Source organism: Manis pentadactyla, chromosome 1, assembly GCF_030020395.1.
Source record: "Manis pentadactyla isolate mManPen7 chromosome 1, mManPen7.hap1, whole genome shotgun sequence".
Classification (NCBI taxonomy): domain Eukaryota; kingdom Metazoa; phylum Chordata; class Mammalia; order Pholidota; family Manidae; genus Manis; species Manis pentadactyla.
Window position 1 is genome coordinate 197,665,563 of NC_080019.1, and position 27,040 is coordinate 197,692,602.

General features: G+C 50.0%; 1 protein-coding gene across 11 annotated transcripts in view; it reads left to right on the plus strand.

The window, feature by feature from the left end:
* Positions 1–27,040, plus strand: part of DIP2A (disco interacting protein 2 homolog A) — a 117,196-nt gene that overhangs the window by 74,881 nt on the left and 15,275 nt on the right. For 9 of the 11 annotated variants that reach the window (XM_057505629.1, XM_057505636.1, XM_057505644.1 and 6 more), the window contains 13 exons: positions 218–282; positions 505–598; positions 1,716–1,835; positions 3,413–3,527; positions 5,053–5,192; positions 7,357–7,493; positions 7,978–8,058; positions 8,434–8,561; positions 10,763–10,877; positions 20,383–20,584; positions 21,482–21,591; positions 21,660–21,740; positions 24,237–24,360. In XM_057505629.1, the coding sequence (XP_057361612.1) occupies positions 218–282; positions 505–598; positions 1,716–1,835; positions 3,413–3,527; positions 5,053–5,192; positions 7,357–7,493; positions 7,978–8,058; positions 8,434–8,561; positions 10,763–10,877; positions 20,383–20,584; positions 21,482–21,591; positions 21,660–21,740; positions 24,237–24,360 (1,512 nt within the window). Of the gene's footprint in view, positions 1–217; positions 283–504; positions 599–1,715; positions 1,836–3,412; positions 3,528–5,052; positions 5,193–7,356; positions 7,494–7,977; positions 8,059–8,433; positions 8,562–10,762; positions 10,878–20,382; positions 20,585–21,481; positions 21,592–21,659; positions 21,741–24,236; positions 24,361–27,040 lie in introns of those variants that run through there. The other 2 variants (XR_008998831.1, XR_008998832.1) reach the window with 2 other exon arrangements.

Genomic DNA, 27,040 nt, shown 5'->3' on the forward strand with positions numbered 1-27,040 from the left:
CGGGCGTCAGCACAGTTCTCTGCTCGATTCAAAGTCATGTGGCCTCTTTTATGTCTCTAGTGATTCTGAACTGATAGACCCAAACTATTGACTGATTGGTGCATGGTATTGGAAATGCTGTACGTGGATGATGTACTCATCTCAGAGTTGCTATAAAAATGCACGTGAATTGCGAAGAGGGTCACTCAGTGGTTTAACCATCTTTGTCCACTTTCAGCTGAAACGTTAACGAATGTGCTGGATTTCAAAAGGGACGCTGGTCTGTGGCATGGAGTGCTCACAGTGAGTGTTGCGTGCTAAACAGTCTGACTGTTGGAGCGAGGGGTTTCTGATGTCTCAGATCGGTAGACGACAGCAGGCCCTTGGAGGTGGTGGGATTGGCCTTACCTGAACCAGGAGAGCCCGTGAGAGCGATGCAGACACCTGTGCCTTTCCCGGCCAGGCTCGTTCTCTGTTCTCTGGCCTCTGGGTGAGGCCTTCCCTGAGCACTGTTGTTTCTTCCAGAGCGTCCTGAACAGAATGCATGTGATCAGCATCCCATACGCACTGATGAAGGTGAACCCACTCTCCTGGATTCAGAAAGTGTGCTTGTATAAAGGTACCAGGAAGTAGCATCCTCACTTGATTGGTCCTTCATTAAAGGGGGCTCTTTGAATTTATCTTTGTTGATTAAGAAAAAACAGGCCAGCATGCAGAGCTGCACAGGGGGCTGAGGAACCCTGCAGTCTGTGTGTGACACGTCCATGTGGTCCTGAGAAGGATACTGGCCACAGGCTGTCTCGAGGCCTCACCGTGTGTGCAAGGCCTGGGAGGTGAGGGCTGCTCAGTGACGGCCTTTTTCTGCAAGGACCATCGGCTCCTTGATTTATTGTCTTGACATTTCCTTCCACTCCCATCAGTTCTCCTGATTCTTAGTGTTTGGGGTGGTTCTCATTTGAAGGACAGGCTTTTCCCATCCCAGAGCTGTTGATGCAAATGAGCAGCCTGGACACAGAGCCCTCCTGCCCTGCCCCCCACCTTTTTCCCGTGCGTCCCGAGGGGCCACACCTGCATGGGCCCGTGGAGCTCCAGGGCACCTTCACTAACTCCTGTCCCCATTAACTGCCCCGGGCCCCTGTCCTGACTGGTCTGCCTTCGCTGATACTAGTGCCAGCTCTTGGGTGCGGGCATGGAACGTGTGCTCTGCTGCTGTTGTCAGAGTGGCCTTGCAGTGGTAGCTGTCTCTGTTTATCCCATTTTATGGAGGAAAACTGAAGCCTGTGGGAGACTTGGCGGGTGCCACACACTAGTCAAGGCACAGCTGACGCCATCCGTTTATGCCCTGGGGTCCTCCCAGCACATCTCACATCCTGGAGGCTTCCTGCACACAGCAGGCCCCGCCACACCATTGTGTGATTAGCAGCTCGGGGAGGGACAGTAGGAGACAGAAGAGGCAGATATGGATGGAGCTTCCCAGAAAAAGTTAAAGTTGAGAAAGGACCTGCATTTACTGCATCAACATCAGGCCTCAGGGTTGTTTGTTAGGTAAGACAGGTCAGGGTATGTGAAGCTGCCCACGAGACATGCTGCAGAGAGCCTGGGGCCTGGAACACAGGTCTGCATGCTTCTGCCCTTGTGCGTGCACCACGTGTGGGGTGCAGCACCACACGTGTCTGCAAGGTGTGAAGGTGCTGCCTTGCCGTGACATGGGCTGTGTCTGTGCCCCTCCCCTGCAGCCCAGGCCGCACTGGTGAAGTCCCGCGACATGCACTGGTCTCTCCTGGCTCAGCGAGGTCAGAGGGACGTCAGCCTCAGCTCCCTGCGCATGCTGATTGTGGCTGACGGAGCTAACCCGTGTGAGTAAGGCTGTCTGATCGAGGGCTCCACAAGCCAAACTCGCCAGAGGACTGAGATTGAGATGGAGCATGGCCAGAAACGGCACCACAGTTGTGTGACTATAAGTGACCTAAAGGTTCTGTAGCAGATCGTCTCTTGCTGGTGACCCATTGGCATATCCCATGCGTGTGCATTAGGGCCCTGAATTTAAAAGTGATTTTAACACAGTTGGTCAAGGTACATGCTTGGATGAGTCGTCTTTGTTAAGAAGTGCCCAGAATGTAGATGTGGGCTGGGAGCCTTGTCTGAGCCTCCCTCTGTCTGGTGTACCCTCACCACACTGGCTCAGTTGCTGGTGTGCCTGGCCAGCCCCGTTGTCCCGGCGGAAGCTCCCGGGCGTGCTGTGCACACCCCAGCATCTGTGCGGGGTCTGAGTGTGGCTGCTGGCTGGGGGCGTCCTCTGGGGAGCCTCACTGACCGTTGGTGGGGCTTCCTGTGTAGCACAAAGCCACTGACCAGCTAAGTGGGAGTTTCTTGTTGGCTTAGCAACTGTGATTCACTGTATGCATTGAAACTCCCCCAGACTACAGGCTGGCCTTCCATCCAGTCCCGTCCAGTGTGGCCCTGACACCCATATCCCCTGGGTGCCTGTCATTAAAGCCCCCTGTTCCCTTCCTCCACAGTGGAGCCCGATGGGGCCCCAGGACCCTGCCCCAGAAGCCCCAGGGTAGCCCTCACATTGCATCCCCACCCTGCCCCAAGCCCAGCTGACCCGGTCGGATGGCCACAGCCCTGTGGCTTCCCCTCGTGACTCCGGCCTGTGCTCGCCTGTGCTCCTCGCCCCTCACCGAGGTCCCCCTCCCAGCTGCGAGGCTTTGCCACCAGGATGTCCCTCGGGCCAGCCCCCCAAGGCCTCTGCTCCCCACCTCTCCTCATCCCTGCCAGTCCCTGTGACACTGAGGGGTCACATTGCCTCGTCCCCTGCTGTCTGCCAGTGCCTAGTGTGAGGCTGGGCACGATGGCACCTATGAGTGGCTCCTTCTGGCCTTGGGTCCTGCTGGGGCCTCAGGCCTGAGGTCTGTGGTGCAGTCCCGAGTGGGCAGCGCCCAGCCTCTTGGGGGCTATCGTCATGTCCATGATACCCCAACTGTGGCCAGGGGGAGACTGGGACAGCCGGGGACAGAGTGTGGATGGCCCCTGCAGGGGAGTTGCGGCGGGGTCGGCAGCTCCGTGGTGCGCTCGCACATCCCTGATGACGTGAAAGCCTCGGGCACCTCCTGTTGGCTGGACCTGGGAGAGGTGGTCCATGCTACGGCCGACTGGCTGTGAGCCAGGACAGAAGTAGGCTTCCTCTGAGGCATTCCCCTCACTTGCTGTGTTTTGAAAATATATCATCTTTTTCACGGAGATGGCCCCCTGGTCCATAAGGCTATTGCCTCCTTGTGTTGTGACAGGGCTCTGCACGCCGATGGTTTAAAAGTGAGATGGCAGGAGGGTTGGCACGTGCAGCCTCCAGGGCCTGTGGGCCCAGCATTCGGCAGCTGAAGCCCGCCCCTGTCAGCCTCCCGTCACCCCTTTGTCCTGCTGTCCCATGCAGGGTCCATATCCTCCTGTGATGCGTTCCTCAACGTCTTCCAGTCCAGAGGGCTGAGGCCAGAGGTCATCTGCCCCTGCGCCAGTTCTCCTGAGGCGCTGACAGTTGCCATCCGCAGGTAACTTAACTACTTGCCGTGTCTGGTGGATGCGTAATTCTTCACTCTTACCGCTGAAGTGCACAGCTGTTGTATCGACTTGGCGAATTTGTTCTGACCAGTAGAAGTCATGAAGCAGAGCCTGACCCCATGCCAGCCTCACAGGAGTGTTTGTGTAGTACTGGGGTGGCCCCTGGCTGTGCCCCTCAGCCCTTACTGGCCATGTGCCCCATGCGAGCCTGGGTGTGCGCTGCGAATTGTGTCGCAACTTCCGGGACCATGATCTCTGGTTCCTCAGGCACGTGAGCTTGCTCTCTGAGTGCTGCTGGTCCAGGAAGCCCTCGCCATCTTGTGTTCAGCCGTAGCAGAAGCTACAACCCAGGTGCTCTTCCCTGTCCCAGGTGGGGTGGCCAGCGCCCACAGGGCCCCACCGCCGTGGATGGGGTCTGCCCTTGGGACACTGCCCTTCCTGGAGAGGCTCCCTGGCCTGGGGCCCAGCACCCCGCAGCCCCAGCAGCTCTTGTGGCCGCCTCACCTGGGTGTTGGGAGCCCCAGAGAAGACAGGCTCCTGGTCTCCCTGTGCTCCTCCACACCCCGTGCCCTCCCCAGACCACCGCAGGGGTGTATCCCAGCTCTTTCCTGCCTGGGTCATCTCTTGCCTGCCTCGGGGGCCTTGTCCACAGCCGCGCCTGAGCGCCGCCCCGGGACAGGGCCGTGTGCTTACAGGTCAGGGTGTCCTCGGTGCTGGCACCTTCTACCTCATCTCAACTGTTAGAAAATTAGTCTCAGTTGTGATCTTGTATTATGTTCATATAATTACAAATGGTATGTGCTTTCATATATGCAAGTGTTAATCCAAAATTTTAAATAAGTTAGCATTAAGAAATAGCATCTTTGTCCTTCACAAACCATGAAGTATTTATTCCTTTGCTCTATGTGATGTTATGACCCTTCCTTCTTGGAGACGACACTGGCCTTCGTTTCTGTGTCCCAGTTACCGCCGTGTAACCAATCTCTCCCAGACTTGGGCCTCGACCAGCAGCAGTGATTTTTATCCTCCTTTCTTTCTGTGGTCAGGAGCTGGGAGGGCTCTGCTAGGTGCTTCTGGTGCGCAGCCATATGGTCTCTGGACTGGGTCGGGCAAGGGCTGCCAGGCATTTCTTCCTGTGTGCAGTCCCAGGGCCTCTCCTCTGGGTCTTTTGGAGTGTCCTGGCCTGGGCTTCTGCATGGCATGTCATTCTGCATACCTGGCTGCCCAGGGCTCCAGGTGAGCCTACAGGACAGGCAGGTAGAAGCCAAGGGCCCTTTCATGACCCCCTGGAAGTCCAACACCATGTCCTCCGCCGTCGCAGGCTCGCCAGGTGAAGGGAGGCGCTGTGGCCCGCCCCTCCGTGGGGTGGGGCCGTGCGTGGCGTCCTTAGGAACATGCCTGCCACTCACAGGCCTGCAGCCCCGAGCAGAGCAGTGGCTCATCCTGCACATGGGGCCGTGGGTGCCTCCTCCCGCGGACTTGGTCTCCTTGCCAGCTTGCCTGACTTGTCTGCAGGCCACCTGACCTGGGAGGACCTCCTCCAAGAAAAGCTGTCCTGTCAATGAACGGCCTCAGTCATGGCGTGATCAGAGTGGATACTGAAGAAAAGCTGTCGGTCCTGACGGTTCAGGACGTGGGTCAGGTGATGCCTGGAGGTAAGGGATGGGACCTGAAGGAGTCTCGTCCTGATGAGAGTCGGGGGCAGTCCAGGCTTTTCTGGTTCTGGAAGCACACAAGTTAAAGGGTCCTTAAAAATGGTTTTCCGTGTAAATTAAGATTTAAATTTGTGACATATTTTTTCGGCTTTTTGCCCCTGTTTGTATTGAGTTTAAAGCAGAGCTGAAATACAAGGGTATGTTTAAGACCCGTGACCTGGAAAATGGTAGCAGAGCTCTCCCTTCCCGCCTCACGGTGGCCACGCCTCACACGTGTCGAGGCGTCTACCCTCACAGGTGTCTGTACATAGTTTGATGACAGGTCGTCTCAGGGAGTCACGACAGGTGCATGTTAACATTAGGAGCACAACTCTAAAGGCTTCAGGGGATTCCTCTGCGCTGCAGAAAGGGCCACGGGCCACCCTGTGCATCAGGCCCAGGGGCCTGAATGTCACGTGAGTAGTTGGGGGTCTCCCTGCCGGCCCTGCGGCACTGCTGTGAGGAGTGGGCGACGGAGCAGTCTTCCCACAAACACTCCACAGAAGACCACCAGGGCATCCAGGGTCACCCCTCCCCTCAATGTAGTGACCCCACAGCTGCCACAGCTTCCCTCCTCACCATGCTCCCCTTCTGGGGCCCCCTGGCAGCTGTCTGATGCACCCTGGTGGCTTCCAGAGGCAGCTTCCCATCTGAGTCGGTCACCCTGCTCCCGAGCCTCCCTGACTTTGGCGAGACGGCAGGGACTGCAGGCTGCCCTGGGTCCCACCTTGTATGTGCGACTCTGCCTTCCAGGCATGGCCTTATTGACAGGACATGCCTGGAGTGGGGCCTCAAGAACAAGACTGGACATCTAAATTTTATGTAGCAATAGCAATTGTATTTTTTTCCTATAGTTCTACCAAAAATGAGGAATCATTGGGGCTATAGTATTCTTCAACGTGAGGACAAAACATTTTTACAAAGAATAAAGAATAGGAGTCTTATATTTAGTTGTTATGAGGAGGGCACACGTTTGAGTAAGTGAAAACATAAGGTACTGTCACGGTCATGCTCATTTTCTTTCATTAGTAAAACAGGGGCCAGGATCGACTATGTGTGTGTGTGGGGGCTCCCTAAGCATGCCCCCGAGATATGCATTTGCGCATGTGCACAGTGCACCCCCCTCAGGTGGGCGTGTGTGCACGGTGATTCCCTAGGTGGGTACCTGTTAGCCGGAGCAGTCGCAGATGTGATGGCCTTGGTGAGGGCTGATGCTGTATGTTTTCACCAGATGGACAACCTTCCACTGTTGTAGTCTCACAGTTTGCGTTTACCATGATATGAAGTGGGTCTGTGGACTTTTGTGCCTCTTTGTGATTTAAATCAGGTCTGACATTGTTGTAAATGTGTGTGGTGAGTATCTAGGTGTGAGTCAAGTGCCACCTACATGGTCAGCACACCACCCACTTTAGTTGAACATGACCAGCGTTCCCTCTGCTGAGGGTTTGATGATTTGTGAGCACACAGGAAGGAAGGAGGGACTGCTCCTCCACCCTGTCACCTGGCTCATTGTCTCTGGCAATAATATGTTAGAGGAAACTCAAGAAGAGGTTAAGGAAGGACTGTGCCTAGGTGGCCAAAGGTTATAATTTCATCATTGAGAGACCTAGTTTTATTTAATGGGCTCACATTCTGGTGTGTGTTTCACTCTGCTGTCAGGACTATTCCTGGATGCCTGCTCTGTGGCAGGTCTGGTTGGCCTGTGGCTGCAGTGAGCAGACAGGCCACGTCCCTAGTGCCCAGGGGCAGGCAACAGGCCAAGCGTCAGGTGGGAGGCCACTTTGGGAGGATGGACCAGCGGCACAGGAGCAGGAACCAGCCTCCAAAGCCGATGGGCGGGAGGCAGGCGGCTCAGCCAGCATCTCACCCAGGTTCAGGAGGGTGATGTGGGAGGAGGAGTCAGCACCCACGTGTCAGAGAGTGAACGCTCTGTTGTCAGGCCCATTACATGAAGGGTGCACTGTGCTTCTCATCAGCTCACATTGCTTATACACTATAGTGAGATAGAAAGGCTGCTGCCTGGGCGGAGTGCATGTAATATCATAAAACTCATTAGGGGTGTTTTGTTTCCCTAACTACAAATGTATTTTTCATTTATGATTTTGAGGGTATTTTCTCTTTTTAGCTAATGTATGTGTAGTGAAGGTAGAAGGTACCCCTTATCTTTGTAAAACTGATGAAGTTGGAGAAATATGTGTCAATTCCATCGCAACTGGTGCAGCATACTATGGACTGCCTGGAATCACAAAGAACATCTTTGAGGTTCGTGCTTTCCCTGACCTTTGTGTTGAGATTCAACTCCACAAGTGCAGTGCAGCAGTGGGTTGGGCGCACCCGGTGAGCACAGCCCTCGGGCAGGCTGGCCTCCTAGGTGTCCACTCTTGCAAGGTCTGCAGCCCTGACGGGAGGTGAGGTAGCCCACAGAAGCCAACGCCCTGCATGCTTGAGTTGGTGGGTTGTCAGGATAAGCCCAGTGAGGGCCCATTCTAGGCCAGGCACTGGGAACACAGACGTAAGGAGAGAAGGAAGGGCACGGGCCTCAGGAGGACCCTCCTGGATGTGGGAGCCCAAGACGGGTCTTGTCAGCTAGCAGAGGCCCTAGGGCAGTATCTTCCCTCCAGGGAACCACACCCTGGATGGCTGGCAACAGGCGTGTTGGCCTCTCCTGCCTGCTTGCTGTGTCTTATCAACCAGTCGATTCTTATCTGTGGACCGTGGCCTGACTGTTCCCCTCTGCTCTGTGCAGACCGTCCCGGTCACAGCAGAAGGAGTGCCCGTCTCCGACAGGTCCTTCACCAGGACAGGGCTGCTGGGCTTCATCGGGCCTGTGAGTATGTCCTGCTGCCAGGACCAGGGCCTCCAGACGGCTTGTGGTTCAGGGGAGGGGCCGCTGCCCTCCGGCAGCACTGTGAACCCAGAGCGTCACTGGAACCGTGTCAGGGAGCCCTGACAGCGGCCCGGCAGCATTCCGATTACTCATCACCCACCTCTGATCTTCCTCTGGCTTCTCCATGGATACCCCCTCGCCCACCCCAGCCCACCAGGCTATGGGACCCTTCCTCCCACAGTTTCCCTGTGTCTGTGGGCATGTGGACCCTGTCTGGGAGCTGCTCGGCTTCCGCGTGCTGTCTGCTCCTCGTGGCAGGGTGAACCCGCAGGCCTGTCTGCCTGTCTGAGCCCTGACCAGTGTCCTCGCCTGCAGGATGATCTGGTCTTTGTCGTGGGCAAGCTGGACGGGCTGATGGTGGTCGGAGTTCGCAGGCACAATGCGGATGACATTGTGGCCACTGCACTGGCTGTGGAGCCCATGAAGTTTGTCTACAGAGGCAGGTGATGCGCTGGGGGCCCTGTGCTGTGGCTTTAGGTCGCTTCCCACTGAAAGTTCCAGAATCTTCCTGCTCACCAGAAAAACTACACAAAGAGAGGACGACATTTGCTCCTCAGACCCTGGAGTTGTGTCCTTGCCACCCACAGAGCTCACACAGCTCTTAAAGAGGATGGGTGCAGACGTGCATTTGGGCAGAGTGACCAGGGACAGACAGCCACAGGGCACAATGTGTGACAGCACCGGGGTCAGCTTCCTAGTAGCCGCAGGCATGCAGGCCGAAGCGGAAGTACCACTTCTCTGAAAGCACTGAAGGCTGAGTCTCTTTTCTGCTGAGGTCTAGCGAGACGTGCAGGGTACACTGCCTTGCTCCTGGGATGGGAACCATCAGCTTCCCGAGTGCGTTGGGCAAGCACTCTGAAGAGTCTTGTTTCCATCAAGCAGACTCTGGCCGGGGCCCCAGGTGGCTCGGGGTGAGGAGGGAGGCCCTCTCTGGCCTCTTCGGCTCCTGAGCAGTTTTTCCTGGAGGAAGTGACCCCTTGTCCTCATTGGCCCACTCAGCGGACTGCATTTTTAAGTTTATTTTTCTCAAAGGGGTGATTTTGTTACTCAAACTAGGGTATTTGAGTCTAGACAGACTGTGCCTTTGAATACCTTAAACTATTAGGGGATTCTGCCAAGCAGAGGGTCCGCAAGGGCTGCTGACCCTTTCCCCAGGTCAGGGGGGCAGGGAGCTGCCCGGGAGAAACCAGCGGGGCAGGCCCGTGGGGGCGTGCAGCCTGGCGTGCTCAGGACAGCATGATGCGCTCTCAGCAGAATTGGGGACGCTGTAGTACAGGTGCCAACAGGGATGAATATCAGGGTGGCCCACACCACTTCGGGGGGTGGACCAGGGAGACCACCTCCTCGCATGGCCACTGGCACCCGGTGAGGCAGCGCTGGCCTGAGTGAGGGGCAGGGGGATGGGCTGCATCTGCAGGTGGACAGGGTGGCCTGCCCGTCTCCACCAGGGAAGAGCTTGAGGACTGCAGTACCTCAAAACAGAAACAGCTGATGGAGGGAGCATGTGCCTCTGGGAGAGAACGCCAGAGTATTGGCAGCATGAAGTGAGGTCAGGAAATCATGACAGAATGGTCGTTTAGACAAAGGGCACAAGGGATGAATGAACAGAATACATACAGTACAGCACCACCGAGGCAATCAGAGGCAGAGATGGAAAGTGGAAAAGAAAAGGGATGAGGAGAGAGGAAGAGTGGGCACGGATAGCACACTCAGAGGGGCACCCCCCAGACCTGGGGCTAGGGTCTCCAGCCTTAAGGAGAGTCCGCAGGGCGCGTTCGGCAGTGCCTCTGGGTGAGAGGAGCCCAGCCAGTGCACCACGCCTGCCGGCACTGGGGCCAGGGCATGGGCAGGACAGCGCAGTGTGCTTCTAAGTTCTTAAAAGGAGCTTTAAACTTAGATGTTATGTTCATCTGAAGTGTCACCTACTTGGGCACTTGTAATAGAAATATTCTTGGGTTTGAAATTTCAGAAGTTTTGTCACAAAAAGACCTTTTTTGTGAAAATGCTTTCAAATAAGTAAGAGAAACAAATTCAGGAAATGCTGCAAAATGTATAAAAGTAAGGAGAATACTGGGTAAAGGTTTGTTATGTAGAAGAGTGTGTGTGCGTGCACCGGCCATGGCCAAGCACAGAAGGTGCATCCGTAATGGCCCAGAATTAGAATGGTAGCTTGATGGGACACCGGCTGCTTTTCTCATAAGGGAAAAAGATACCGACTCAAAACAAAGGCAGTGCAGAGAAAAGGAAAGACGTTGAAATTCTGAAGAAATTAAGATAGGAGAAACAAGTCCAATCTTATCAATCACAATGAAATGAATAGATAAACTATTTAGAGATTTAATCAGTTGGATAAAAAATTAGTAGAACGTTTGGACAAAGACGTCTGCACAAAGAAACGTATTGTATGTGTTAACATTATTGTAAGGGAATTTTTCTTTTAAGATGTGTGCCTGGTTGTTCTGTTCTGCACTCTTATTTAGTGAATCGAAGCTCTGTGTTAAAGTAAGGTTAGCAACTGGTTGCTTTTAAATACCCAACAAGCAGCCACGGTCAGAGGCTTTCAACACCAGCACTCGTGCATTTTCCACTTGAGTGAGAGGCTGTTCTTTGCTGGGTGGTCACTTTGGTCTTCACCCGCTCCCAGGATCGCTGTGTTCTCTGTGACGGTGCTGCACGATGACCGGATTGTCCTTGTGGCCGAGCAGCGCCCTGACGCGTCCGAGGAAGACAGCTTCCACTGGATGGGCCGTGTGCTACAGGTGGGCACAGGGCCTGCTGCTTTTCCCACCTGTCTGTCCTGTGTGGTGGCACGTCCAAGTGTATGGGTGTCTCCATTCCATTGCTGCAGAGCCTGCCTCCCACCCGGTGTCTGGCTCAGTTTCTGAAGCACTTTCACCTTTTTCTAACCATGCTGAGCAGGCCAGATGTCTACTTGCCCAAGTTTGATCACAGGCCAAGTTGCGAAGAGTCATGCCTTCCAGGACCCCTCCTCCTCCCTGTGCTGCCTGCAGACAGTGGGCTCTGTAAGTGCAAAGGGACAGTATTTTGAACTCTACTGCTGCACAGGGGTAGTGTGTCCTTGTTATCTACCAGTTAGAATGATTTAAAAGAAAACTGTCATTTAGGTTTGGAGCAGGCCAACACCCCAGCATGTCTGCTGAAAATGAGAGTGTATGCATCTCTGTTCTGTGGCTTTCCTAGCATTTTATTATGAGAATTTAAACCTACAGCAAAGTGGAAATAACTGCACAGTGAATGACCAGTGCCCAGTCCCTGGGTTCTGCAGTGGTGGACACTCTGTCATACTTGAGTGTTGCACAGCTGCCCCTCTGCCCATGCATAGGGCATGCTGTGTGGGTGGGCACTGCATCCTCGGGCCCCTCAAAGCTTTCACATTCCTGCCTTTATGTACTGAAATAGAGCTAAACATACTGTGTTTGGGGGTCAGGGAGGGAGTAAAATCGACATTTAAATGAAGTACACAAATCGTAAGAGTACCATTCACTGAGGGTATTTTTAGTCTACTTTATTGAATATAATTTGCATGTTGTATATTGAGCCCATTTTTAAGTGTACAGGTTCGTGAGTTTTACAGGTGAGTGCCCCAAGGTAAATGCGGCACAATGATAATAAAGGCCCAAAACATCCCTGTCTCCCAGCATCCTCTGTTGCCAGTTCCCAGCCCAGCCCAGGGAACCACTTCCTTTTTTTTTTTATCATTAATATACAATTACATGAGCAACATTATGGATACTAGACTTCCCCCCACCCCCATTATCAAATCCCCCCCACAAACCCCATTACAGTCACTGTCCATGAGCATAGTAAGATGCTGTAGAGTCACTACTTGTCTTCTCTGTGTTGTACAGCCCTCCCTGTGCCCCCCTCCCCACATTATGTCTGCTAATAGTAATGCCCCTTTTCCCCCCTTATCCCTCCCTTCCCTCCCATCCTCCCCAGTCCCTTTCCCTTTGGTAGCTGTTAGTCCATTCTTGGGTTCTGTGATTCTGCTGCTGTTTTGTTCCTTCAGTTTTTCTTTGTTCTTATACTCCACAGATGAGTGAAATCATTTGGTACTTGTCTTTCTCCACCTGGCTTATTTCACTGAGCATAACACCCTCTAGCTCCATCCATGTTGTTGCAAATGGTAGGATTTGTTTTCTTCTTATGGCTGAATAATATTTCATTGTGTGTATGTACCACAGCTTCTTTATCCATTCATCTACTGATGGACACTTAGGCTGCTTCCATTTCTTGGCTTTTGTAAATAGTGCTGCGATAAACATAGGGATGCTTATGTCTTTTTCAAACTGGGCTGCTGCATTCTTAGGGTAAATTCCTACGAGTGGAATTCCTGGGTCAAATGGTATTTCTATTTTTAGTTTTTTGAGGCACCTCCATACTGCTTTCCACAATGGTTGAACTAGTTTACATTCCCACCAGCAGTGTAGGAAGCTTTGCCTTTCTCCACAACCTCGCCAACATTTGTTGTTTGTCTGTTAGATGGTGGCCATCCTAACTGATGTGAGGTGATATCTCATTGTGGTTTTAATTTGCATTTCTCTGGTGATTAGTGATGTGGAGCATCTTTTCATGTGCCTGTTGGCCATCTGAATTTCTTCTTTTGAGAACTGTCTGTGCAGCTCCTCTGCCCTTTTTTTTTTTTTTTTTGAAGGGTAGTTGACGCACAGTATTACATTACATTAGTTTCAAGTGTACAACACAGTGGTAGAACATTTATATACATAATTCTAGGTTCCAGCTATCACCCTTACAATATCTTGACTATATTCCTTATGCTATACATTACATCCCGGTTACTTATTTATTTTACCATTGGAAGTCTGTCCTTTTTTTTTTTTTTTTTTTTTTGTTTTGTTTTGTTTTGTGAGGGCATCTCTCATATTTATTGATCAAATGGTTGTTAACGACAATAAAATTCTGTATAGGGGAGTCAATGCTCAATGCACAATCATTAATCCACCCCAAGCCTAATTTTCATCAGTCTCCAATCTTCTGAGGCATAACAAACAAGTTCTTACATGGAGAACAAATTCTTACATAATGAATAAGTTACATAGTGAACAGTACAAGGGCAATCATCACAGAAACTTTCGGTTTTGCTCATGCATTATGAACTCTAAACAGTCAGTTCAAATATGAATACTCATTTGGTTTTTATACTTGATTTATATGTGGATACCACATTTCTCTCTTTATTATTATTATTTTTAATAAAATGCTGAAGTGGTAGGTAGATACAAGATAAAGGTAGAAAACATAGTTTAGTGTTATAAGAGAGCAAATGTAGATGATCAGGTGTGTGCCTGTAGACTATGTGTTAATCCAAGCTAGACAAGGGCAATAAGACATCCACGTATGCAGAAGATTTCTCTCAGAACAGGGGGGGTGAGGTTCTAAGCCTCACCTCTGTTGATCCCCAATTTCTCACCTGATGGCCCCCCTGCGACTGTGCCTGTCTTAGGTTGTTCCTCCCTTGAGGAATCTTACCCGTCTCTGGCTAACCAGTCATCTTCCGGGGCCATACAGGGAAATGTGAAGTTGGTAAGTGAGAGGGAAGCCTTATTGTTTGAAAAGGTTAGCTTTTTACTTCTTTGCATATTTATGCCCTGTAGCTTCTATGTCCAGCATTTGTCTTGAGGTATCTTTACCACTTGGAAGAATTATGATACTCGGTAAATTTGATATGAGGCACGAATTCTATTTAAGGGTTGTAATTAGGAAGGAAGAAGAAAAGCTATAGAAGTAGCAGGCAGAAGAAAACCTGGGAAGATTGATTATTTCTTTGACATATCTTCTTGTAGAGTAACTTCAGCATATATAGGTTTTAAGCTACTACTTAAATTGCACACACACATTAACATAATAGGAGTATAGTTACATAACCAAAGCATATCTGTAATTACCAGCCATCTCCAGTGAAACCAAGAAAACCAGTTAGGCACCTTAGGCATTTGTGAAAACTTATCTATGATATGGTGGATATTGTCCAACTGAACTTGAACAGTCTGAGAGAAATCAGACAAATTAAAACAACCCATTCCTGGGGACTGTTCACATGCCATATGTTCTTTTAACAGTAAATAGTCTGTAGTTGTAAGACTTTGGAGTGCTACAATTTGCACTTCTCCAAATTCTTGGTTGAGTTCCAACAGTATAGATCCAGTCAAATTTTTTGTTTTACTGTATGCACAGGCCAGCTTAGATATCTCCTTCCTCATTCCCATGGCAAGTCCAGGAACTGGTGGGATGAGTGCATCTACAGCTGTAGCAGTGCGTGGATCTTTGTTGGGGTTTTTTGATGATCATCTTCTGGCATGAGTCTTCCAGAGAGTGCAGATGTTGGAAGTTCTTTTTCATATCGTATCTTAGTTCATTTTTGGGGTAGCCCAATTAGGCTTTGATCCTCTGTATAAACACAAACAAACCCTTTGCCTACACTTTTATATGCCCTTTATACCCTTGTGTAGAACTCGTTGGAGGTTACCACACAGGAACTGCCCCTTTTTTTTTTTTTTTTGCTTTGTTTTTGGTATCACTAATCTACACTTACATGACGAATATTATGTTTACTAGGCTCTCCCCTATACCAGGTCTCCCCTATAAACCCCTTTACAGTCACTGTCCATCAGCATAGCAAAATGTTGTAGAATCACTACTTGCCTTCTCTGTGTTGTACAGCCCTCCCTTTTCTCCTACCCCCCCATGGATGTTAATCTTAATACCCCCCTACTTCTCCCCACCCCTTATCCCTCCCTACCCACCCATCCTCCCCAGTCCCTTTCCCTTTGGTACCTGTTAGTCCATTCTTGAGTTCTGTGATTCTGCTGCTGTTTTGTTCCTTCAGTTTTTCCTTTGTTCTTATATTCCACAGATAAGTGAAATCATTTGGTATTTCTCTTTCTCTGCTTGGCTTGTTTCACTGAGCATAATACCCTCCAGCTCCATCCATGTTGCTGCAAATGATTGGATTTGCCCTTTTCTTATGGCTGAGTAGTATTCCATTGTGTATATGTACCACATCTTCTTTATCCATTCATCTATTGATGGACATTTAGGTTGCTTCCAATTCTTGGCTATTGTAAATAGTGCTGCAGTAAACATAGGGGTGCATCTGTCTTTCTCAAACTTGATTGCTGCATTCTTAGGGTAAATTCCTAGGAGTGCAATTCCTGGATCAAATGGTAAGTCTGTTTTGAGCATTTTGATGTACCTCCATACTGCTTTCCACAATGGTTGAACTAACTTACATTCCCACCAGCAGTGTAGGAGGGTTCCCCTTTCTCCACAGCCTCGCCAACATTTGTTGTTGTTTGTCTTTTGGATGGCAGCCATCCTTACTGGTGTGAGGTGATACCTCATTGTAGTTTTAATTTGCATTTCTCTGATAATTAGCGATGTGGAGCATCTTCTCATGTGTCTGTTGGCCATCTGTATTTCTTTTTTGGAGAACTGTCTGTTCAGTTCCTCTGCCCATTTTTTAATTGGATTATTTGCTTTTTGTTTGTTGAGGTGCATGAGCTCTTTATATATTTTGGATGTCAACCCCTTATCAGATATGTCATTTATGAATATATTCTCTCATACTGTAGGATGCCTTTTTGTTCTACTGATGGTGTCCTTTGCTACACAGAAGCTTTTTAGTTTGATGTAGTCCCACATGTTCATTTTTGCTTTTGTTTCCCTTGCCCAGGAGATATGTTCATGAAGAAGTTACTCATGTTTATGTCTAAGAGATTTTTGCCTATGTTTTTTTCTAAGAGTTTTATGGTTTCATGACTTACATTCAGGTCTTTGATCCATTTCAAGTTTACTTTTGTGTATGGGGTTAGACAGTGATCCAGTTTCATTCTCTTACATGTAGCTGTCGAGTTTTGCCAGCACCATCTGTTGAAGAGACTGTCATGTCCCCATTGTATGTCCAAGGCTCCTTTATCAAATATTAATTGACCATATATGTCTGGGTTAATATCTGGACTCTCTATTCTGTTCCACTGGTCTGTGGCTCTGTTCTTGTGCCAGTACCAAATTGTCTTTATTACTGTGGCTTTGTAGTAGAGCTTGAAGTTGGGGAGCGAGATCCCCCCTGATTTATTCTTCCTTCTCAGGATTGCTTTGGCTATTCGGGGTCTTTTGTGGTTCCATATGAATTTTAGGGAACAACTGCTTTTTGTCCCCACGAAAGAGATTTCCCTTGTGTGAGCAACACAGCAGTGCAGTTGCACAGCACATGCTCCCTGTCTGGCTGCTTTCCCACAGTGTGTTCCCAAGGCTCCTCGTGGTCAGGTGTGGGACAGTGTGTTCCTTTGCTTATCTAGTCACATCTCAATGGACGTTTGGGTTGTTAATTTTTGGCTGTTATGAATAAAGTTGCTACAAACAATAGTGTACAAATCTTTGGGTGAATTTCACTTTTGGCAGCTATTTAGAGAGCCTTTCTAAATAGCTCTCTAAATAGCTCCTGAACCGCCCAGGTCAGTTCGGGAGTGTGTGCAGCCCGTGAGAAAGGAAACTTGTATGAGACAAGCATCGGGGAAACCCAGGACCCCAAGCTTCAGAGTACTGTTGTTCCCACTGATAATTCACAACATTCGTTTTTAATTAAAATGGTGATGTGTTGTCATGGAGTATTTCTAATATCCCGAGCATGAAAAGTAGAGAGCAAGGACCCCGCCGCCACTGCCCAGCTTCCACGACTCGCGGCCTCTCAGGGACCCCCTTTCCTCACTCCCCCCTTTCAGGGGGGTTTTTATTCACATTGTCTCACACATTGTCTTAGTATTCGTTTCTTCTAAACAGAAACAGCATTATCACATCTTAGAAATTAATGATAATTTGGTTTTTTTAATTGAGACGTAAATGGCATGTGACATTAGATTCAGGTGTATAACAGGATGTGGCATGTGTGTTGTGAAATGACCACAGGGAGTCGAGTTAACGTCCATCACCATCCTTAGTTACGGCTTTCTCCCATGAGGAGGACTTTTAAGATCTCTGTTAACAGCTTTCAAATATGCAGCGTTATTCACTGTAGCGACCATGCTGTGCATACATCCTCAGGACTTAGGTCTTTATCACTGGGAGTTTGTACCTTTTGACCCCCTTCGCCCATCTCACCCAGCCTACATGCCCTGCCTCCAGCAACCACCAGCTTACCTGTGAGCTCAGTTCTTTGTAGATTCCACATATGAGTGAGGCCGTATGGCATTTGTCTTTGTCTGGCTTACTGCGCTTAGCACAGGGCCCTCAGGGCCATACACATTGTTACAACTGGCAGGATTCCTTCTTTTTTACAGCTGAGTAATATTAGATGTATGTGTGTGTATACACATGTATGTATGTGTGTATATGTGTGTGTGTGTGCCACAATTTATCTGTTCATCCACTGATGGGCACTTTGGTTGTTTCTGTATACTGGATATGGTAAATAGTACAGTGGACATATAATGTTAGTCTGCAGTGAACATGGTAGAACGGATGTCTTTTTGAGTTAGTGTTTTCATTTTCTTCAGATGAATACCCAGAAGTGGGATTGCTGGGTCTTATGGTATTTCTATGCTTACTTTTCTGAGGAGCCTCCGTGCAGTTTTCCACGGTGGTTGCACCTAATTACATTCCTACCAACAGTGCATGAAGTTCCTTTTTCTCCACATCCTCACCAACTTATTTCTTATCTTTTTATAATAACCGTTCTGATAGGTGTGAGGTGGTAGCTTTGATTTGCATTTCCCTGATGATCAGTGATGTGGAGCGACTTTTAATCTATCTGTTGGCATCTGTATGTTTTCTTCGGAAAAATGTCTGTTCAGATCCTCTGCCCTTTTTTATTTGGATTGCTTGGCGGTTTTTTGCTACCGAGTTGTGTCTTTATATATTTTAGATCTTGACCCCTTATCAGGTACATGCTTTCTCCCACTCACTAGGTCACCTTTTCATTTTATGCTGGTTTCCCCTGCTGTGCAGAGCTGTTTAGTTTGATGTCATCCCACTTCTGTTGCCTTTGCTTTTGGTGTCAGATCCAAACAAAATCATTGCCAAGACTGATATCAAGGAGTTTACCATCCATGTTTCCTTCTATGAGTTTTATGGTTTTTGGTCTTACATTCAGTCCTAAACACATTTTGAGTTAATCTTTGTGTGTGGTGTCAGATAGTCCAGTTTCAGATTTCTGCATGTGGCTGTCTGTTTTCCCAGCGCCTTTCACTGAAGAGACCATCTGTTCTCCCTGCACTTTCTTGGTCCCTCTGTTGTCAGTTAATTGACACTCATGGATATACTTCTGGGCACTCTGTTGTGTTCCACTGATATATGGGGCTGTTTCTGTGCCAGTTCTGTACTGTTGTACATATAGTTCAGTATTGGGGGGCATGAGGCCTCCAGCTTTGCTCTTCTTTCTCAAGGTTGCTTTGGCAGTTTCAGAGCCTTTTTTGTGGTTCCATACAAATTTTAGGGTTGTCTGTTCTGTTTCTAAGAAAAATGCCATTGGGATTTTGATAGGGATTGTATTGAATCCATAGATTGTGTTAGATAGAATGTCCATTTTAACAATATTAATTCTTCTAATCCATAAGCATGGAATGTCTTTCCATTTATTTGTGTTTTCAGTTTATTTCTTCAGTGTCTAGCAGTTTTCAGAGTACAGGTCTTTCACCTCTGGTTAAATTTATTTCTAGGTATTTTATTCTTCTTGATGCAATTGTAAATGAGGTTGATTTCTAAATTTCTCCTGATAGTTCATTATTACTGTATAGAAACAATTGATTTTTGTGTACTGATGTATCCTACAACTTTACTGAATTAATTTATTCTGTTTTTTTGGTGGAGTCTTTACTTTTCTCTCCTCCTGGCTTAGCGGTCCGGAGCCCACCGACCTGTGAGAGCTTCACAGTGGTGCCGCTTTGATTCTGTCACTTCTTCTCCATTGTTAGCCAGAGCAGCTTCAGAAGTCACTCCTCAAAGAGGGCCGTTGCCCCCCAGTCACCTGGGCCTGGAACAAAGGTCAAGCAGGAAACAAGGTCAAGGATCGACTTCAGAGTGAGGAGCTGGTCTCCTAAAGTCCTCTGAAGGTGACCGCAGAGTCTTGTTTTGTCTGCTTCATTATGAACTGGTGGATTTAAACATATCGGCTGTGACTCCATCTATTAGTTATTTTTATTTCTGGTGGTCAGTTGGACCCTCTTTGGGCTGGCTTCTGAGTCCTTTTGACAGACCCCTGGGATTCTGAGGCCACGCTAGAGAACAGGAAGCCCCAGTGCTTGGGGAAGTAGCATATTCCACGTCCTAAACCTGTCAGGCTGAGACCCCAGAGGCCCTGCTGCCTTCCAGGGGAAATGGAGCTTGGAACGACCATCTGCTGGCTTAGTCACTATTTCTGGGCTTTCTCAGCAAACAGAACAGGAAATGACATCTGTTTTAAGATCTGCATCCTGAGTCTATGCTCCTGGTTCCAACTCAGATTCAAGGCCACAGGGTCTTTGCTTAGCCCGTTGCTCCCCTTTCTCCCACACTGAAAGACTGCCATGCTGACGACCCCCGCAGGACTACCCATTCCCCTCAGGCCACCCGCATGCGCTTCAGTCTCAAATTAAGTTTCTTCCCTACCTCTGAAACGTGAGATTTCCAAGAGCAGCTTAACATTTTTTTTGCAATCTTTTTACCCATAAGGCATATCCCATTAGGGGTGGACTAATCAGATTGTTGCTTAAAGTCACTTTAAATGGATTCTCTCTGAAGGGCTGTTCCACCAACCTGATTCCAGCTCAGTTGAGTTCATTTGTTTTATTTAACTTTCAGTTGTTAAGGATTGTTTTTTAAGATTTTTTTTGTATGTGAAATGTATACACGGTTCCAGAGTCAGATCTGTAAGTGAGGTCGTTCAGAGAAGTTCAGCCTCTGCCCTCTGCTCACTGCCTCTCCTGCAGCTTTAGTGGCTTCTCTCACTCCATTTTTAAATGAAAGCTGCTCCAGACTTAGATACACAGCATGCACACAGTACATAGTGCACACACACAGTGTGTGTGTGTGTATGTGTGTGTTAAATGATGGAGGATGCACACACGTGTCTCCTTGTTTCCTTGTCGGACTGTCCCCTTGGCCTCTGGGTCCTGCCGCGCTCACGCCGAGCGGTTCCCAGCCTCCCAGCTTCTTACTGTGTTGCTGTGTTGGTCAGCATGTTGCCAGATGCCACTATGCCGCCTGTCAGGACTCAGACCCAGGCCTCCTATCGGTGTGCTTCCCTTCCAGGCAGTCGACAGCATCCACCAGGTGGGCGTGTACTGTCTGGCCCTGGTTCCTGCCAACACCTTACCCAAGGCTCCACTTGGAGGGATTCACATTTCTGAAACCAAGCAGCGCTTTCTGGAGGGGATGCTACACCCATGCAATGTGCTAATGTGCCCTCACACCTGTGTTACCAACCTTCCCAAACCTCGCCAGAAACAGCCAGGTTAGTTGTTCCTAACAGTCGGTGTCTGTCAGTCTTAAAGTCGGTGACAACCACACTGGTTGAATGACAGTCATTCGGACCCTGCATCTCTGGGTTGGGTTTGGAGCCAGAGCAGGTGCTCCTCAGGTTGGTCACCACCTCTTGTTCACTGGAACTGAGCTGCAGGGGAGAGGGAGCTCTGCCACCTCGCTGGCCTGGGGTTTCGCCCTGCCTAGAATCCATTGTAATAACTGAGTTCAAATGGCGTCTTAGGTTTGGAAGGCTCAGTGCTGGCTCCCTGAAAGCAGGAATGATGCCCAGGGAAGAGGAGCTTGGGCATGGTGCAGCGTCCCATGGAGGGCCTGCGCCCCTCCGCCCTGTGACCTACCGCAGCCGCAGGGCCAATGGGACCTAGGAAGTTTCAACACACGTCCGTCTCCCTTCCCTGATTTTACACATTTAAAAACTAATTTTAAAGACCAGCTCAACTATTACATACAGTTTTTAATTCCTTTGGTCATGTGAATTTCTAGTAAATGCCTACTTTTCTTTTGCTGATTATTGAAAACTCTGTATATATATTTAAGTAAAATATACTTAATGAGGAAGATTTAATTTCCCACTTTATATGTACAATACAACAAAACAGTGAAATATATTAAGAGTATAGCTGTGACTGAGGTCAAATCGTATCTCCCCAGATATGTGCCAGAAGGTAAACTTCTTAACCTGGCATTACTTATATTTAAGAGAGAGATTCTCTTTGTAATTCAGCATAAACCTTGTAACTGGTTCCCTGAACATATGCATTAGTGAAGAGTTAAATCCTTATTTCAAATAAGAAGTGTGATGGAAATAGTTACATGTTGACCCTGTATCAGAGGGAAGCGGCTTCTCATCCGGAACCCTGTTTCCTAGAGGTCGGACCGGCCTCCATGGTCGTCGGGCATCTGGTTGCCGGGAAGAGGACGGCGCAGGCCTCCGGCCGGGAGCTGGCTCACTTGGAGGAGAGCGACCAGGCCCGGAAGGTACCGGCATGCCCAGGGGGTCGCGGGCCTCCCTCTGCCTGCCGACACCTGAGCCCGCCTCTCCGCAGCTCCTGTTCCTGCCCGACGTGCTGCAGTGGCGGGCACACGCCACTCCCGACCACCCGCTGTTTCTGCTCCTGAATGCCAAGGTGAGGGCTGGGCCCGCTGGCGCCTGTGGGTGCATGGGGCCCTTGTCTCCAGTCCACATGCCCCAGCGTCATGACTGTGCAGAGTGGTGTGCCCTCATGCCTCGGTGCCATGTGGCACGGCCTCTGCAGGTCCTGCTGTTCATGGAACGCCTGGCTTTCACACAGTTCACGCAAAAACATTTCCACTGATCTTGTATTTAATAGGAAAATTCTCACCCAGTTTTTGGTTAAGAACAATATACTTGTAAGTCCCCCTAAGCGAGCTAAAAGGAAATGTTTATTTTGTAAACTTAGGAATTTAGACTTTCTGTGTTTGCTTATAGCTTAACAGGACTCAAGCACTTACTGCCTCTCCCCTGGTGCAGGTTCACTTCATGGTTCTGGGCACCGTCGCCCGTGGATCACAGTAGGTGCTTTCAGAGCGTAAAGGAGCTGTGATCCTCACACCCAGGCTGTCGGCCAGTCAGCACAATGTGAATATGTGAAAAGTCAAATGACAATAGAAGCACTGCCTGGCCTTCTGTCAGGTGTCAGGCAGGCTGTCACCCCCTTGCTGCCGGGGAAGGGCAGCTCACTGCCTTCTGAGAAACGCTGGTCTTGCTTTCATCACTGATCATTTCTGGCCACTGTTTCTTCATTCAAAAAATATTTATTGATGCACATTGTTAGATAAAAAGGGCCCCTGTTCTCCGAAGGCTTAAAGTAAGTCTCCCCTGCTGAAACATTTTTGTTAAGAGAGACTTTGTATCCCACGCTTGCTGTGTCACCACAGATCTAGAATAGTGCTCAGTATACGTTTGTTTCACTGCTGATGGGGTTTTAGGCAGCTGATAATTAACGACTGACCCAAGATAAAATCATCCCATGAGGAGTCTGCAGATGAGCACAGCAGGGGTGGGACATAGTGCTGAGTGCCCCCCAACCCCGAAGTGTGGTGGGAAGGCCTGGGAGGGATTGGGTGGCAAGGGTGAGGGGCCCCGTGCAGCTCCTGAGTCCAAGTGATTCCTGTGGGTTGTAAGGGGGAGATTGGGAGCAGGTGGGCACTGGGGCCTCAGGTCCAGACACGAGAGGGCAGTTCAGAGAAGAGGACAACAGTCGAGACCATGGACAAGAGGGAGGTGTGGTCAGAGCTGGGCCTGCAGGACCTGAGGGCATCCTGTGTGTGGGCTCCAGGATTTGGCTCTGGCTGTTGGCCGTGCGCCTGAGCGGTGCAGCCCTTCCCAAGAGAGGGAGCCATGGGGCAGGGTTGCACAGAGATGCCCATCAGGCACATGTGTGGCAGGGCAGAGAGAGCTCAGCAGTGGCCAATGTGACACTGCACCTGGCTTTTTCCAAACCCAGTCCAGTCTTTTCTCAGGGCCACTTGTATATTTTTGCTTTTATTTTGGTTTGTCAGCCTTTTCTGGATTTGAATTGTTCTTAGGCTCCTGAGGATGTGCTGGCTTTTGGCCCAGGAGGAAGCCTGTGGCTGTGGCACAGGTGGCCCCTATTCCTTGAGGCTCCAAATCATCAAAGGGATGGGCAGGGCTCTGGGCACCAGGGCTCCCAGCACTGGCATTCTGCCCTTGGGCTGGGAAGTACGTGCAGCTCGCCTGTACAGAGCCTCAAGGCTCCTGCCAGCAGCTCGACGTCCATGCAGGTCTGTGCAGGGAGGTGCCATCAAAAAGACAGGTTCTGATGTCCCACTGGCCTGTCCCAAGAATTATGATGATTAGACCCTGTTGCACTTTTGATTTTCTTAAGGCCTGCATGTGCTGTGAGGCCTGCCTGATGTGGGTCAGCAGAGCGAGGGAGCTGGTCCCCAGCCCAGCCACAGACATGCTCAGCAGAGAAGAGGTGAGCCAGTGAACTGGCTCAGGTGTGGAGCATCCAGTGCTGCCGTTAAGGCAGCCCCAGCACTCTGAAAATGCAGGTCTCAGAACAGCACAGGCCTACTAAGCTGGTGGATGTGAAGTTTAAACGTGCATGACAGTATAGGTTAGGGATGTTTATTGTGTATTACATATGTATGTGCATTTATATTCAGGATAATGGCTGCTTCTGGACAGGGAGAGGTTGGAATTGGGGGTGGTAACAGTGGCAATGATTTATTTTAGAAAAGAAAAATCGAAACATTGTGGCAAAACATTAGGTAGCCAGAACCTGGATTTTTATGTTAGTCTTTATAATGATGTTCTGTTTAAAAGATTTTATCAAAGAGGCCAAAAAGGCTTCGTTTAATTGCTGTGTCTCAAACTTCATGGACAAGTTGGACACCCATTGCTCCAGGAACCCAGGGGGTGCCTGATGGCCTGTTCCTTCACTTCGGCAGGACAGTCACCACAGGGTTTGCATTTGAGACAAGGTGACTAGAAAGACAGCCTGCATGTTGAGCAGCACCTCATCCCGCTCCTGACTGCTGGGATCAGAGTGCAGGGTGCCCTTGGCGTGGGCACTGTTGCCCAGGAGCAGGCACTGCCCCGGATCAGCAGATCTGCCCGACGTTTGCTTCCCTAGGGCTCAGTCACAAGCACTGCGACCTGCGTCCAGCTGCACAGAAGGGCTGAGAGGGTGGCCGCAGCTCTGACAGAGAAGGGAAGGCTGTGTGTCGGGGACCACGTGGCTTTGGTCTACCCCCCAGGTGAGCACACCCAGATATCCCGTCTTCACAGCCATCCCCAGGGGCTGGCGACAGTCACCTTCCCCACAGACATGCAGAACCCGTGGCGGCCGGCTCTCGGGACCCCACAGAAGGTTTGGTGTTCACAGTGAGCGCCTTACATGGATGCCCCCTGAAGAAGTGGATCCACTGTGCCCACGCTTGTGCTCGTTTTAGTACAGCCTTTATTTGTGTTCCTTTTGCTCCTCTCACCTGGCTGTTCTTTCCCTGTCTCCCCACATTTTATTACCATAGTGTAGATACCTGTAGCCCCAGACAGGCACCAGGCTTCCCTTTGCATCTGTCATCCTTCAAAAGTCACGTCTCCTGACCTCTGTAGTCACCATTTCTTTACAATTTGATTACCCAAGTGGGTATTGCCACACATCATAGTTTAGTCTGCCAATTTCCTTTCAATACGGGTATATTTTTAAGTCTCTTTACTTTACAGGCTCCTCTGTTCCCTCTCTTCCCAGCAGTCCATCTGCCAAAGCCCTGGTCTGACCTTGCACTGCGCCCCACAGTCTGCATGTAGCTGAGTGCAGGCTCAGTACAAGTGGACGGACCACAGTTTGTTCTGCAGTCGGCAGCTCAATCTAGGCCCTGGATCAGATGCAGGCTCAGCTCTTTGGCGAGGCTCTGAGCGGTGTGAGCTGTCTCATGGGAAACGCCATGCCGGGCCAGCCTTTCTGTGGCGATAGCAGCCATTGGTGCTTACTGTTCCCATTCATCCATTCATTAGGGTCACAGAACAGTGATATCCTAATTCTGTCATTTATTTTATTAGCTGTAAAAACTCCTAAACAGACATGTCCCTTCATTAAGTATTTGGTCACCCAGTGGTGGAATTCACATGTAAAAGGCAGAATCATACGTTGATTCAACACGTTTTCAATACAGTGCATTTTGTTTCCTATCAAACTCCAGAGGTGACCAGTCGATGGATTTGCAAATATATCATATGGACTCATGGATCCAAACATGTCTGTTGGGTTTCAGTCCTTCCCTGGACTTGGGTCGCCTCGGTTCGGGCAGTGGGAGCCTCTGGTGGCCCCGGGTCCTCAGGGACGGTCTTCCAGCCCCTGAGAACCCCTGGCTGTTCTGCCCAGACCTGGAATCAGCCACTGCTCCATGGAACCCGGGTCCTGGCCCCACAGCAAAACCTGGGCCCTGTGTGCGCTCACTTCCCCCGAGGCGGCCGCTCTGGGCCTGTCCCGAGAGCACAGCTAGGATTGTGAGCGAACACGTCTCATGAGTTCACACTGTTGCATCCGATTCGAATTCAGGATTGTAGGCTTTCACCAAATGCCTTCTCCATTACAGCTCCTTCTTACCATACCAAAAATCCTGGTTCCCTCAGACAGAGGAGCTGACTGCATTGGAGTAGTCCATGGTCATTCCTTACTTTATCCCCAAGTAACAGTAGTAATGCTCTGACCACCTGTATGACTTTTTAAAACAGTTACAAATTTTTTGCTTATGCATTCTCCACCCTGTTTTCTTGCATGTGCTGTGTCTGGGGCTCCCATTCCCCAGTAACCACTGGCCAGCAGCCCCACATGTGTGTCTTTCTGGTCATGTTGGTTTTCTGAAGGCTTTTCTCTAGTTGATTTTTCAGGAAGGGTTCATGGGGGCATCCCCTGAGTTCTTGCATATTGATAATAGTTTGCACACTTTGTAACTGTTAAGACAAAAAAATTCAGCTAAGTAAAATTTAAAGATCTTACTGGCTTTAGTCAACAGTTCATGAATCAGGCAGCATCCATGTGGTAGATAGAAAGGAGCTCCGAGGAGCTGTACAGAGGGAAAGGTTTTTATAGGTGGAAGCGGGTGGCAACAAGGACGTCATCCCAGCAGAAGCAGGGTGGTCGGGCAAGCCATTCTCCTTCAAGGGACTGAGGGGCCCATCAGGCAGACAGCCTCCCTGGTGCCAACCGGGTCCTCCCTGCCTGCCTGGCCAGAGAGCCCATTCCTGGGGGGGGGCGCGCTGCCCTCCGGCCTGGGGTTGGTGACGTGGGCTTCTGTCCCATCCTCCCGTCCTGAGGCCTGAGTTCCGAGAGTCTGCTTTCCAGCCGTCAGCGGGATGCTTCCCCCCAGGTCTGGCACAAGGGCAGCACACCGGGTCGTCGTTCTCTTGCTCGGTGACTCGGGCCTGGGCCGGGACAGGAGTCCCAGGCCTCTGGCTTCTCTTGGGTGTGGCGTTGTTTCTCAGGGTGCTGGGTGGTTAAGGCCCCCTCTCCCTCTCCCCTCTGTGAGCAGTTGCTTTGCCTATAGGTTTTCCTTTTTCAAAGCACAGGAATTACTGGGATGTGCCTGGTGTGAGTCCTTCCTCACCTCCTCGCCCTCCCCTCTTTCCCTGCTTCTAGAGCTGCCCCCGCTCAGGCTTTGGCCCCGCTCTCCCACCGCAGGTGGTCTCCGCGGCGACCACTCTCTTACGCTTGCCTGTGGTGATGTCTCTCTGGCCTGGTATCCAGGCCACGCATCCTGGCAATGACTGTTTCTTCAGCTTATCTGGGGGACACGGCTACACTGGGCACTTTCTCTGGGCTGGGACTCCTGCCTCTCGGGGGAGTGAGGGGTGGGGTGCTCATCCCCAGGGTTTGTGGATACCTGGGTGATGACCCACCCAGGAACCGGGGTGCAGCAGCAGTCTGATTTGTTT